The sequence below is a fragment of the Hypanus sabinus genome, chromosome 29 (assembly GCF_030144855.1).
Source record: "Hypanus sabinus isolate sHypSab1 chromosome 29, sHypSab1.hap1, whole genome shotgun sequence".
Taxonomy (NCBI): Eukaryota; Metazoa; Chordata; class Chondrichthyes; order Myliobatiformes; family Dasyatidae; genus Hypanus; species Hypanus sabinus.
In genome coordinates this window covers 12,119,546-12,134,654 of record NC_082734.1, presented here as the reverse complement: position 1 = coordinate 12,134,654, position 15,109 = coordinate 12,119,546, and the positions used below count along the sequence as shown (strand labels likewise).

Below are 15,109 nucleotides of genomic sequence, written 5' to 3'. Positions count from 1 at the left end.
CAACAGCACTGTCTCTGAAAAAAATATTTAACAGAAGCATGTTTTAACATAATATGGACTTAAGAATCCTTAAAGCATGTGGATAATTTTTGTTGGCTAACATTGTCACTGATGGCTGAGAAGGAAGGTTTTTCTCAAGTGAAAGAGGAGATTAGGTGTATTGGATTTTTAAATTGCAAAATACCGAATACTGGGCTAGAGAAATTTTGAAACCGTTGAAGTACATACTTCCAAATCATGTGCATTGTATATTAAAATGCTTAATGAATAAATGATTTGCCCTAAGTGGTTTTAAGAACTCTTGATTCAAATCACACTTATCAGAACTAGTGTGCATTTCTGAAATTTTCAGTTCATTTTTAAGGCACATACTGCAAGAGTTGGCAGTGTTACTGTACAGCAGTGTGAATATCTTCAGTTAGGTGCATCCCATAATGTAACTAATACCAGCCTATTTTACTATAAATAGTGGGTCTTATTAACCCATTGGTGGAATAAGCCTGCATTGGACTAAACAAAAGGAATCCGGGTCCCTGTGTTGATAAAGGAACATTAGCAGATTTGCAGCCTCTCAGGCTTTTTCTGTCAATGCCTAATTTTAACTTCAGCCATACCTTTCATGCTTTAATTCCATATCCTCTGATATTCTTAACACATTTTTCATATAAACTTATTTCAAACTTACAATTTCCTTTGAACCAGTATCCATCCACAACATTTTGAAGTGAAACTACTTTTGTGTTTCCACTGCTGATGCTATAGAAAATGTGATTCCTGGTTTACTTTTAAATAACCCAGCCCTAATTTTTAAAAGAATTCTGAAAGTAATTATTCCAGCTAAAGTACTGAATTCTATTATTTTAGTTTCTTTAGTTAATCTCACTTAACTTTCTACATTGAAGAAATAAATGCGTAATTTATTATGCTTAATTTAACGCATAAGCTGCCAGTATCATTCTGGTAAATCTGAGCTGCACCCTTTTGAAGGCTAAAGTGTCTGAGATGCATTGCTAAAAATTGAATGCAGTCCTCTGGACTGAAACCGACCAGTGTTCCTTACAATTGAAGCATTGCTTCTTCATTGGGTATTCCAGTCCTCTTGAGGTAAAAGCCAACATTCTGTTAGCCCTTCGGTTACATTTTGTAGATCTCTTTTAATAACAGGTGCAGCCTGCAAATTAGAAGGATAAACAGAAGCTGTCTAGAAAATCAGAAGCTGAGTTAGTAGAATCTCCCTTTAAATTTCAAATTCCATTTCTGTGTTCATGTAGTGTAGAGTTGAATGCTAATTAGATGGCTCACCTAACTGAAGAGCTCTGATACTGCCAAGTTATGTACTGTAAACCTGTAGCCCAGCCATATTGATAGACAGTCAGGTGCTTAAAAATAGCAGTTCCAAATTAATGACTTCAAAATGGCAGCATGATTGTAAATACATTTCAGGGGGAGCATAATTTGAAAGGTATACCTTGCATGTTTAGAAAGAAAGAAAATTCCTAATAAAGTGTTCAAAGATTTCTGATGAGTATTTGATCTTGCCATGGAGTTCTTGTGACAAACCTTACCTGCATTGGCCCCTGCATGTTGAAATTGCAGTAATGAGAGTGTTTCTGTGTGCATCTCTGCAGTGTGGTTTACCAAGATGGATTTTATGGTGCCGATCTCTATGTAAGTATAAATATTATTTTACACTGTCACCCTTCTGCTGATGAAGCCATTCTTTAAATCAGTATGCTATTACTTCCTCCAGCTATGTATACTTTTCCATATCTGGAAGGGTGTTAATTTCAGAGTTTACTGAACCTTAACCCTAGTTATGTAAACTTGAAGGTATTTACCTCAGTTTTATACCCTGTTTGAGTTTCATCAACGGAAAAATTGTGATCCTTTTCTAATTACAATATACAGTATTCCGAAACCTTGAAGCATTACGCTCTGAAAGAATCAGTTTCTTTTGAAATACTTTGACAGCATTGCTTTTGTATTGAGTAAGGATGACCTTTGCTGCACTGGTTCTGATGCTGCACCTAGTTTGTAAGTAAGATCTTGAGAACAAATTTTTAAAGCTCCCAGAATTGCTCACAATTCTTCTGCCCTTTTCATTTTTACAGATAATTGTGTTGGAATTAATTGGAAAAATATTATTCTGTCAAGAATGTATTTGACTTTGAAATCAAATCCCTCATCTTTTGATCTATAAATAGTAGAGATGGCAGTTGGCAAAAAGAAATGTTGTGACAGGTGTTCAGAGTAAATTTAACAAATGTTCAACCTTTTCAATATAGTCATTGTGCAGCCTGTGACTGCCTCTTGTTTATCAATTAGGTTTAACAGTGTAAACCATCCTCCAAATAGAATGGCTTTATCCAAGGAGGGTCTCTCTCATTTTGGTTGCTTTTTTTTAATCTAGCCTCGTCGCCAATGTTCTTCCCTGTGTTTTATTATAGAATAGTATATCAGGAACCAGTGTATAGCAGTAAGTTACCGCAGGTATGATAGAAATGTGTGAAGAGACCAATCGCACAGATTGTGGATTGCAGTGAAAATCCTACTAACAGCAAAGACTGCAGTTAGGGATGGGAGCAGACACCATGGAGATAAAGCATTCTTGCAGAGTCCTCTGATTTCACCAAGAGCTTAACACAAATGTAAACCAAAAAAACACTCCCCTGCTAATGAATATAATTGGTAGGTTTTATAACGTGGGTTGTGTCGATTACCAACTCAATGCGTTTAATTTTGAATCATTAAAGTGTTGAAGGAGAGTGTATTATTCTTTCAGTCGGATTAATGGTTAATGCTACACTAAGGCTTCATTCTAGGGAAAAGTTTCCCCTCCTATTTAGGTGGAATGGGGATCTGGCTTACTCAAGGTGAGAGAAGAGTTTTCCAATGTGGCACTTGAGTGGATTACCTCATATAGTTAGTGTGAGTGGATTTTACTTATTTATATCTTATTGGAAAAAACTTTATTTCCCATTCCACAGAAAAAAATATAAACAGGAAGTTTTCTTCCAGATTTGTGGAAACCTTGCAACAGGGACCATATAAGCATGACCTGGTGTGACACTATTTTCTACCTTTTTCCCCTCCCTTTCATCTAAACTAAACCTGATGCAGATATGGTGTTTTTTTAAATATAAACTTTACTGCCCAAAAACCTATTTCATTGGAGTCCTGAAAGACTGGAATATCAGGGTCTCAGCCTGTGTCTGAAAGTAGGTAGTTATAACAGTGTTGTTTACACTGAGGCTTGGAAAAAATCTTTGAGGACACATGTCTGTAATAAGAGAGATGAATGAGGTAATAAAACTTCTCCTTTGAAAAGAGTGGAAGCAATATCATTGGGAAATGCGAAACCAGCCTGCAGTACATTAATCATGCAAGAAAGTGAAGATAAAACCTAATGGGATCCAAGCATTGAATTCCAATGAACCAAGTCACTTTTATTCACTGAAGTACATTGTGCTGTAAACACCATCATACCTTTCCATTTATTCATTTCTCACTGCATTTGGGGAAGGTCTCAATTGAGTGCCTAACTTTAAATATTTAAGAATTTCTTGCTCATAAATATTTAAATGCAGTCCAGGTAGAATTATTGTCTTCTGATCACTTTTCACATGCAGTCTATACAGGGAATGTTCAAGACACAGTTTCTTTTTCCATGGACATACAATTACTGAGTGTGTTCACCAAATTTCTGGTAAAATTCAGAATCTAATAAAAACTGAATTTGATTTATTGATGTAGAACAATGGCCCTTATAATACAGACAGCACATAATTTCTGTATATTTTATCCATTAATTCTGCTGTATTTGTTTTGGAAGTGAATACGTGGAGCAGTACATCCCGTTGACTCCAGCACATCTATCACTAGTGCCGTTCTGTGCATAATACGAGAAAAGTGTGTTTTTAGAGTCAAGTCATACAGCACAAAAACAGGCCCTTTGCCCAAGAAGTCAGTACTACCCATTTAAGTTAATCCCATTTTATTCTCCCTAGATTCCTATCACAGATTCTGCTTTTCTACATAAAAAAGTCAATTTGAAGTGAAAAATTAATTTACCAATCTGCGTCTTTGTGTGTAGGAAGGAATTGGAGCTCTTGGTCAAATGGTTAAAGTGAAAGTACAAATGTCCACACAGTCAGTGCTCGGCATCCAGATCAAACTAAACTGGATCATTGTTATAAGGCAACATGTCTCCCAGTTGCACCATTGCACCACCCTCTTTTATCTCCATTTCTCTCCTTTTCAAAGTTAGTGTTTTGCTGGTTTGTGGTTTTAAGTCTTCAGTACCCCCCACTCAGAGGGCATTTACCTGTGCATACTCAATTACTGCCAGCTCCTGCTCACACACCCCTGCAACCGTTTAGAACATAGGAGCGGTAGGTAGTCCTGTTGATCTCCTTTGAGGAGGGTCATTCCAGCATTTTGCCTCCTTCCCCCATCCCCACGTGTCCTTTCACACAACTCAGATTGGAAAGGGAAGCTGGATGATTTGTATTAGCTCTGTTTACCTATGCCACCATGAAAATGCTGAGAAGAAGGTGCAGTCATCTCAAGCACCCTTTCTACCAAAGCAGCAAGACTAGTTCAATGAGTGCAGCTAATTGTACCTCATCGTCTTTACCTCGAGCTCTACCTGACAATTAAATTTGCTCTGGGCTACTCTTTTAACAGAACTTGGTTCATAAAATTCGTTGTTAGAAGTAATGTGATTTTTTTTTAGTACATACAGTAATTATGTCAGTAAGGCGATAAATGTTGGATATATTCAAGATTAGTGATACATTTAATCCTTTTGCTGGTCAGTAATGATTTTTTTAAAAAGTTAATTCCAAGCAAGCAGTCACTATAAGTAATCTATTTTCCACAGATGCCTGATAAATATGCTGTAGAGTTTGGTTAGTATCACAGCTCCCACCTCTAACTGCAGCAAGAACTCTTAATGTGGTTTGCTTGACGTGAACGTTAACCTCTTAGGTATGCGGGAGAGGCTGCAATGAATGAATGGTGATCGTGAATGTTTATTACATTTTCATATATACATTTATACATAATACTGAGAATTGTGGCTGCACGCTCTAGTAATCCAGGCTGTTTCCTTCACTCGGCTTGCCATAGCAAATAGGGCTGAGGGCCGTCCCCTGGAGAATGCTGGGACGGCCAGAGTTAGTCTGTGGATCATTTGGTTGGTGATTGCTAGTGCTGTAGATTTGGACATTCGCATGCTCCAATTTCTCCTGATTGACAGATTCCACAGCTTGACTGTTTAGAAAATAAAGATTCATTTGTACCTGCATATTTAATCTAATGTTTTAAAACTGCATTTGTTTTATTATGATCTATTAAACTTGGGTTACAGATGGCAATTATGCAACACATCATTTTGGCAGTGCTTCTAACGTAAAATTCTTAGCAGGGTTCAAAATCTGCTCTAGTTTTGCACATCTGTTAAACATTTCCTGTTCAGCAGACTGCAATTTCTCCCATCCCCAGGAGTTCTGATTATGAAAGCAACTTGTGCGTGGTTAATATTGGGTAGAAGGCAACTGCACTTGGCCTGTTAATGCTTCCTGGCTCCATTCATTAACTGGAGGGATACTGCAATCCTTGAACTGTACTGAAGTGTCCCAAGGAAAGACGAGGAAGTGGGTTGGGGAGAGACATGTGCTTTTTGAATGGAAATTTACAGCATTCTTTTAATTTCCATTTTTCTTTATTGCATTCCAGTAGGATTGGCAGCAATTGATTTTTTTTTCATTTTCTGTCTCAAAATTTTGAATCTGGTGATCTAACTTTAATATGGATGGATCCTTCTTTCCCTTCTCATTATAATGAATTGAAATAAACAGCAAAAATTCCAACCAGATTCTTTGGTAGTTTCGTAGTGCTAAAGAGTTTGCAGGGTCAGCAGATGCCCAAGTTATTTCAGCATTAGGCGGTGGGTATGAGTGGTCGGGTTTGAAGTGGGTGGGGAGCCTTTTTGCATGTGGGGCCCTGAATGAAGTTGGTACAAGGTTTCAGTCTGAGAGATATACAGTCAGATATTTAAGTTGTCACCTAAGATTTTTTACACCATTAATTCCAAAAGGAAAAGACACAAAATCTGCACTGCTAACAATGAATGGTGCATGCATCAAATTTTATATTAAAAATGTATAAAACAAATGCAGTTCTCCCCATTGATTTGGTGTATGGTGTGAGCATGTTGCAGAATTCTGAGATATCTTCCTGATTATTCCCAGGGTGGATATGCAGCCTACAGGTATGCACAGCCAGCAACTGCAACTGCTACTGCATACAGTGACAGGTAAGTGCCAAGTCTACCCTCCTCATTACTATTTGCTTCTAAAGTCTTTATTTTAACAAAAGGGATCCAGTGTTTGCTACAACTTTGAACTTACTTTGCCAGGTAATACCATGGTGCAGTTGCGGTTTGAAGTTTGTAGCTGAGAACATTTTATGCTGAGTAGCTGTAAATAAAGTGCATCATTTCTGTAATTAATAAAATGTTACAATGCAGGTAGGTTCAATTACTGACAGTGTTTCGTATGGATTATCCATTAGTGAATGAACCAATCATTCTTCATCATGTAACTATAAGTATAAAATCACTGTCAGGTCAAAGATGTAAAAACACAGAAGTACCAGAAAGGGTGAAGGCCCATTCTCCCAACCGTCTTGTAATTATTTTTCCTCCTACTTACTCTTGTTAAAGATCACCCAGTAAGATATTTGTTCCACACTCAGTAGTCATTGCTTTGCCTTCCTCAACTAACAAAGCCTTAATGGTGAGCCTCTCACCTTAAGCAAGTTAAAATGCAACTGGAAGGTTATGAATCCCACCAAAAGCTTCCACCTCTGCAGGGATGGCATTATAAAATAAAATCCACCAACACTGCTGACAGGCAATATTTCTACACTTTGTTGTTCTGTCTCATTTGTCATTTCCATCATCCAGAATTTGAACATCTGAGTTAAAATCAAAGCAAGCAAGCATTTTTAATAAAAATATAAGTCATTCTGCAGATGCTGGAAATGCAGATTATCACAAAATGCTGTAGGGCTCAGTGGGTCAGGCATCATCTGTGGAGAGGAATAAACAGTTGATGTTTCAGGTTGAGACCCTGCATCGAGACTCATGGTGAAGTGCAGCATTATGTTACCCTTGATGATAAATAAAAAATCTTCTGATAGCAATGTCTAACACCCTTTAAAATATATCTCCTTGCTGCTTTCACTCAGGGACAGTAGATGACTGTCTGGATCAGGGGTTCCCAACCTTTTGTTATGCCATGGACCCTTGCCATTGGCTGAGGGGTCCATGAGCTCCAGGTTGGGAATCCCAGGCCTAGGTTTTCAGCAGGATTAATTCCTGTTAATTGAGATTCGTTCAGATTAAAACCAAGAGAAGTACTGTATTACTTGGATTTCTTGATACCCATGCTTAGTGTGTTGGATTATTGATTGCAACAACATTGGTAGAGTAATCAGGCAATGGGAACAGAAAGATACCCTTCTGTTATTTTGTAGGCTTTGGAAATTTGATATTTACTGTGTTTTGAGCATATGGTTTCTTATTTTAAGAAATGCCTTTTTTCTCAAAAGGAGCATGTCAAGTTGTTTTACACAGCCAGTGCAGCACATGATTGATTGGATGCTGTCAACCTAAAACTCCCTTAGGCCATCTTTCAGTCAATGCACTGACCTTACAGAAAAGTGCTGTTTTAAAGGTTTCTAACATTACTCTGCCTTCACATAATGAAAAATATTTTGTTCTCATTGTTCACTGGATTAAATTTTCTTTGGAAATAATATAAATGGGCTGGCAGTAGTGCTGATCTCACACAGCTCTAGTGACCCCCAGCTCAATCCTGTCCTCAGGTGCTGTCTGTGTAGAGTTTGTATGTCCTTGTGACTGCACGGTGCTCCAGTTTCCTCCCACTGGGCATGCTGTTTGGAAGATTAATTGGCTACTCTAAATCTCATTGGTGTAGGGTAGATATTATGGGATGCAAGAGAGAATAGCTTACAGGAAAAGTGGGGGAATGGGATTGATGGAATTTCTCTGACAGCTGACATAGACCTGGACCAGTGTTTTAAGGAAAATGAATAAGTTGTAATAAACAAGGCCTTTTCACCAGCTGCATCTTTGTCAAAAGGCTCACTTCACCTCAACCTTCATAGAGTAAGCCCTTTTTCAAATATTTAAGCTCTCGTAGCCATAATGCTCCATTATGATTGCATACCATCCGGTTACTCCTGTTTCTGTTTATTCCTATTTATATCTAATTTGCTAGCCAGTGAGCAGCTACTTCTCTCAAAACCTTTCATATTTTGAGATCTTCTTTAAATCCCTCATTAATCCTCCTCATTCTAGGGGAAAATGCATCTTGAGCTTTTTTTTTTGTAATAGACCAATTCTGATTTTTAAAATTTTTTTACTATGTTCAATGTTTATATAATTGTCCAGAAATCCATACAGTGCACTAATTAGCCTGACCAATGTCCTGTGCAGATTAAAAAATAGGTTGTGTTTAATGTAGAGAATGCTTCATAGATGCTTCTATGAAGCATGAAATTCCAGTATTGGTTTCTAAATTCTGTACACAGACTTTATGAAATCTAGTGTTCTTTTTCTTTGGGGTGTTGCTTATTTGTGCTGTCACATATTAAAGATTTCTCTCATTTCTAGAACATAGTTGTACAAATCCAGCTTGAATCAAGCTGTAAAATAAATTGTATGCAATGGAGAAACATTCTATCTGCATGTTGTTTTCTTTTCCCAGTTTTGTGTCTACATCTTAGTAAGTATAGAAATCAAGTATCAACACAACCAATATATTATCAGTTTTTTTAAAACTATCGAGCTTTCCAACAGAGAAAATCATTTCCGTGTAGAAGCGCTTCCAACGTGTTCTCTAGTCTTACTGCCTTTCAGAAATAAAACTTTCTACCTGGTCATGAGCTTTTCTATGAGTTCACCTGTGACTTCTTGAGCACATTTTCAATGAATCAAAGTTGAAGGAGTTCATGAAATGACTAGTTGAAGACTGTGTCCAATATAATTATTGATAATTCATGGCATATAGCAGTTTGACATTCCTTTTGAGAAATAAAGAAAATATATGTTTAAAATGGTGAAAGCAGTCAAACTTCCAAAGGGATTTGAGGCTTTCACTTCTATTTCCTCTCTGCCCCTCTCTGTCTCTATATCCCTCCAAAAATATATCAATCGGTTTCTATCAAATTGATTATTTACGGGGTAAGAGAAAACACCTATTTCTGCTGTTGGCGACTCAAGAAATTTAATTGGCTTTTGGACCTTCTGGTACCTTACAAAGTGGTCATTTTTCTTTGATTATCAACAGCCTTTCTTACTATAAGGCATCAAGTCTCAATAATCTTATAAATCTAGTAGGTGTATTTAGTAACAATGAGAATTGGAATCCTGGTGGAATTTTCCACCAAACTAATATTCTGAGGTCAGTTGTAGGAGTCCCAGTTATAGTGTTGCTGTTTGTTGAAATAGTTAACATTTGCACAAAGTGTTGGGAGTTGGGGGTGGGGGGGGAGACTTGGTTCGATGCAACACTGCCTATTGTATATATTAACACACAAAATGCTCGAGGAACTCAGCAAGTCAGGCAGCATCTATGCAAAGGAATAAGTACCGTAAATTCCGGACTATAAGCCACTACTTTTTTCCCACGCTTTGAACACTGCAGCAACACTGCGGCCTATACTACGGTGCGGCTAATGCATGTTTTTTTTCATGCCGCCAAAAACATTTTGCCTCGTAACAGTAGACTGTTATGAATCCCGTAACTGGAGAACTTACCAGCAAAGATAGAGAGGTCCGTTGAAGTCTGATGTCACTATTTTCAAACGTTTTATTTATAAAGGGACACAAAAGTAGGGTTAATACATACATTCAGATAGTGCACATCGTCAACACTCAATCTAAAGTGCGGGTATAGTAATACTCATCATTAAGTGAGCTCTGCTGATGTCTAGGGGTTAATAGATTGTCCGTTGGAAACATAAAAGTCACTCAGAAAGTCTGCCGGCCTCAGCCCGTTGGAAATCGCTGGGTTTCACGTGGGGCGACCGAGAGAGAGAGATTGGGGGAGAAGAGAAAGAACTTGCAGAGTCTCGATGAATCTTCCGTGAAATCGGGGGAGCGTTGGTTTCCTCTCCCCAATGTTAGTTAAAGGCGGTTTCCTGTGATTCCAGCCACAAATTCCAATCTCAGAATCTAAAGCACGTGGCTTCCTTCAGAATGGCTTCCCGCTGCTGCGGGACCACCCTCTCGTGTCTTCTGGGTGCGTCTGAGGGCTGTCCCCCTGAGACTCTCCTTTGTACTTCCTCACGGGGTCGCAGGAGTCAGTCAGGTTGGGATGATGCAATCTCTCTCTCAACCAGCCCACCTTGCCCGAGGGCTTTTCACGTGGTCTCCATGAGACAATAGTCGCTGTCGCCTTATTCTGTATCCTGGGTGGAACGTGCAATTTGTATTGTTATGATCCCAGCCCCCTCCTTTGTGAGAATCGCAAGAGCACCCATCGAAAGGTGGGGGGGGGGTCAGTAGACCCAGTCGGGGGGAGGGAGAGAGAGAGAAACGTGTCAAATTACAGGTCCCACCAGGGATACAGAATAACAACAGCGACTATTGTCTCTGAATGTTTGTATTAACCCTACTTTTGTGTCCCTTTATCAATAAAAACGTTTGAAAATAGTGACATCAGACTTCAACAGACCTCTCTATCTTTGCTGGTAAGTTCTCCAGTTACGGAATTCGTAACAGCACGTTTCTCTCTCTCTCTCTCTCTCTCTCTCTCTCTCTCTCTCTCTCTCTCTCCCCGACTGGGTCTACTGACCCCCCCCTCCCCTTTCGACGGGTGCTCTTGCGATTCTCACAAAGGAGGGGGCTGGGATCATAGCAAGACCAATAAAATTGATGAGTAGTTCTCAGAGGTCCAATGAAATTGTACGATAAATCAAGCGCACTTTCACAATTAAATTATTGTAAATCAGTCGTTTGTACTCACCCTCATCAACATGGAAAACACTCAAAGAAAAGCATATGATGCAGCTTTTAAGTTAAAGGCGATCAATAACTTTTCCTGGTAGGCTGCAGTATATATATTTTTTTACCAGTCGTTAGGAGATATTGGAATGTTCAGTACTGAACATTTTACTGTTCAGTAAAAAAGTATACGCAACGTAATTTGTGTGTTACCGATACGTAGGTATATTTAAAAGTAACTGTGTTACAGGCACTGTTCGAAAAAAAGCATTTGCAATATGTATTTGTTTATGTTACCATACGGATTTAATTAAAAGTTAAAAAATCCTCACGTGTAATATCTTTCTGTGTAAATATCTCATATTACAACGTGGGACACCTGCGGCTTAAAATCCGGTGTGGCTTGTACAAGTACAAAATAGATTTTCTTTCTAAAATTAGAGCGTGCGGCTTTTAATCAGGTGCGCTCTGTAGTCTGGAATCTACGGTATTATAAATACTGCTATTGGTAATACATACTGCTGAATGTATTTCTGCACTTATATTGCAAATTATTGTACCCTTTTCCAGCTATGGGCGTGTTTACACGGCAGATCCCTATCACACACTTGCTCCCGCGCCTACTTATGGAGTTAGCGCTGTGGTAAGTCACTCATATTTATTTATTAAATAGGTAATTTTATTACAGTTTTTAATGTAAAACAGATCACAGAATTGTAAAAATTCAAAATGAGCACCAAGCCAAAAGAGGTGATGAAAAGCTGTCAGATCAGGCCTGGGTGGCTGAGGGAGGAGGGTTACAGAGAGTTGCTGGATAGGATGACTACATATAGCACAATTACTGAAAAGTCAGTAAATACTCGGGTTATGATCAGTCCGCAAAGTTGCAACTCTGAGAACAGACCCATGAAGCATCACAACTCAAAAGAGACATTGGAAGAGGTAGGTATGGTCAAGCTACAGACAGATTCATAAGAAAATACATTATCAGTGTATAGTGGACATCATTATTGCCAATTCGTGTCTAAAAAAAATAGAAATTCTGTGCAAGGTGATTGCTGACATTCAAATTCAAGAACATTAGGAAAGAAAGGAAATTCAAATGGGCAATAATTTATAGAGGTAAACAAGGTTAGACTTGAAGTGTATTGTGACAATTTACCGAGTGGCGAGTTTTCGAGCTTTTGTACTCCGAGCAGGTTCAATAAATTTAGTTTCACAACTTGCCTTGTTGAGAGTTGATTCAGTAAATATCTTAGAAACATAGAAAACCTACAGCACAATACAGGCCCTCCAGCCCACAAAGTTGTGCCGAACCTGTCCCTGCCTTAGAAACTATTAGGCTTACCCATAGCCCTCTATTTTTCTCAGCTCCATGTACCTATCCAAAAGTCTCTTAAAAGACCCTGTCGTATCTGCCTCCATCACCGTTGCCGGCAGCCCATTCCACATGCTCACCATTCTCTGAGTAAAAAAACTTACCCCTGACATCTCCTCTGTACCTACTCCCCAGCACCTTAAACCTGTGTCCTCTTGTGGCAACTATTTCAGCACTGGGAAAAAGCCTCTGACTACCCACATGATCAATGCCTCTCATAATCTTATACACCTCTATCAGGTCACCACTCATCCTCCGTCACTCCCTTCACTCATAAGGCATGCTCCCCAATCCAGAAATGTCCTTGTAAATCTCTGCACCCTTTCTATGGCTTCCACATCCTTCCTGTAGTGAGGTGACCAGAACTGAGTGCAGTACTTCCAAGTGTGGTCTGACCAGGGTCCCTTATAGCTGCAACATTACCTCTCAGCTCCTAAATTCAGTTCCACAATTAATGAAGGTCAATGTACTGTACGCCTTCTTAACCACAGAGTCAACCTGCGCAGCTGCTTTGAGCGTCCTATGGACTCGGACCACAAGATCCCTCTGATCCTCCACACTGCCAAGAGTCTTACCATTAATACTATATTCTGCCACCATATTTGACCTACTAAACTGAACCACTTCACACTTATCTGGGTTGAACTCAATCTGCCACTTCTCAGCCCAGTTTTGCATCCTATCAATGTCCCGCTGTAACCTGACCACCCTTCACACTATCCACAACACCTCCAACCTTTGTGTCATCGGCAAACTTACTAACCTATCCCTCCCTGATCCAGGTCATTTATAAAAATCACGAAGACTAAGGGTCCCAGAACAGATCCCTGAGGCACTACACTGGTGACCAACCTCCATGCAGAATATGACCCATCTACGACCAGTCTTTGCCTTCTGTGGGCAAGCCAGTTCTGGATCCACAAAGCAATGTCCCCCTGGATCCCATGCCTCCTTACTTTCTCAATAAGCCTTGCATGGGGTACCTTATCAAATGCCATGCTGAAATCTATATGCACTACATCTACTGCTCTTCCTTCATCAAAGTGTTGAGCACATCCTCAAAAAATTCAATCAGGCTCTTAAGGCATGACCTGCCCTTGACAAAGCCATGCTGACTATTCCTAATCATATTATACCTCTCCAAATGTTCATAAATCCTGCTTCTCAGGATCTTCTCCGTCAACTTGCCAACCACTGAGGTAAGACTCACTGGTCTATAATTTCCTGGGCTATTTCTACTCCCTTTCTTGAATGAAGGAACAACATCCGCAACCCTCCAATCCTCCGGAACATCTCCCGTCCACATTGATGATGCAAAGATCATTGCCAGAGGCTCAGCAATTTCCTCCCTCGCCTCCCACAGTAGCTTGAGGTACATCTCATCCGGTCCCGGCAACTTATCCAACTTGATGCTTTCCAAAAGCTCCGGCGCATCATCTTTCTTAATATCTACATGCTCAAGCTTTTCAGGCTGCTGCAAGTTATCACTACTATCACCAAGATCTTTTCCATAGTGAATACTGAAGCAAAGTATTCATTAAGTACCTCTGCTATTTCCTCCGGTCCCATACACACTTTCCCACTGTCACACTTGATAGGTCCTACCTATCAGGTCTTATCCTCTTGCTCTTCACATACTTGTAGAATGCCTTGGGGTTTTCCTTAATCCTGCCCGCCAAGGCCTTCTCATGGCCCCTTCTGGCTCTCCTAATTTCCTCCTTAAGTTCCTTCCTGTTTTCCTTATAATCTTCTAGATCTCTAACATCATCTAGATCTCTGAACCTTTTGTAAGCTTCTCTTCTTGACTAGATTTATTACAGCCTTTGTACACCATGGTTCCTGTACCCTACCATAACTTCACTGTCTCATTGGAACGTACCTATGCAGAACTCCACACAAATAACCCCTGAACATTTGCTACATTTGTTCCATACTTTTCCCTGAGAACATGTTACCAATTTAAGCTTCCAATTTCCTGCCTGATAGCCTCACAATTTCCCTTACTCCAATTAAACGCTTTTCTAACTTGCCTGTTCCTATCTCTCACCAATAAAGGAGACAGAATTATGATCACTATCTCCAAAATGCTCTCCCACTGAGAGATCTGACACCTGACCAGGTTCATTTCCAAATACCAAATCTTCTAGATGATACTTCATGATCAGTTCTGCACCCTATTTGAATCCACTTTGGGCACTGAAGGATTGTCATCCAGAATGCTGGTGCTCCATTTTGAGTAACTAAAGGTTCCCACAGGTTAGCAGTCATATTTTTACAAGGAGAATCCTTGAATCATTCCCCCTTACCCATTTCATAATCTATTGCTGTGACAGAGCTGTCAGTGGAGCACCTGTTTCAAGAGTGTCACGTGGGGGAAGCAAGCATTGCCACTCATCAAAACTAAGCGTAATTGGAGCCTCAATCATAAGAAAATTGGCCCACGAGAGAGCACTGGTCTTCGTTCATTTATTTTGCCAGAAAATTTAGGCAATGTTTCCGAAACAGTGAGCATTTCGGTGATTTGAGGTGAATCTGATCTATACATGAAGGTGGTGATGACTGCTGTCCAGTAGCCAATAAGCTATGTATTGGGTTTACTCTTGATCATCAAACACTTTTTTCCTCAGGTGGCCAAAGGCTTTGTTGATGCACCAAAGGTGATGGTGAATGGGATATAAATACCGTAATCACTG

At 39.5% G+C, this 15,109-nt stretch overlaps 1 protein-coding gene across 7 annotated transcripts in view; it reads left to right on the top strand.

Moving 5' to 3' along the window:
- The window catches only part of LOC132382991 (RNA binding protein fox-1 homolog 2-like), a 277,209-nt gene that overhangs the window by 249,857 nt on the left and 12,243 nt on the right, over positions 1-15,109 (top strand). For 6 of the 7 annotated variants that reach the window (XM_059953646.1, XM_059953643.1, XM_059953647.1 and 3 more), the window contains 3 exons: positions 1,629-1,668; positions 6,255-6,319; positions 11,609-11,681. In XM_059953646.1, coding sequence (XP_059809629.1) covers positions 1,629-1,668; positions 6,255-6,319; positions 11,609-11,681 — 178 coding nt within the window. Of the gene's footprint in view, positions 1-1,628; positions 1,669-2,447; positions 2,491-6,254; positions 6,320-11,608; positions 11,682-15,109 lie in introns of those variants that run through there. The other variant, XR_009508517.1, reaches the window with a different exon arrangement.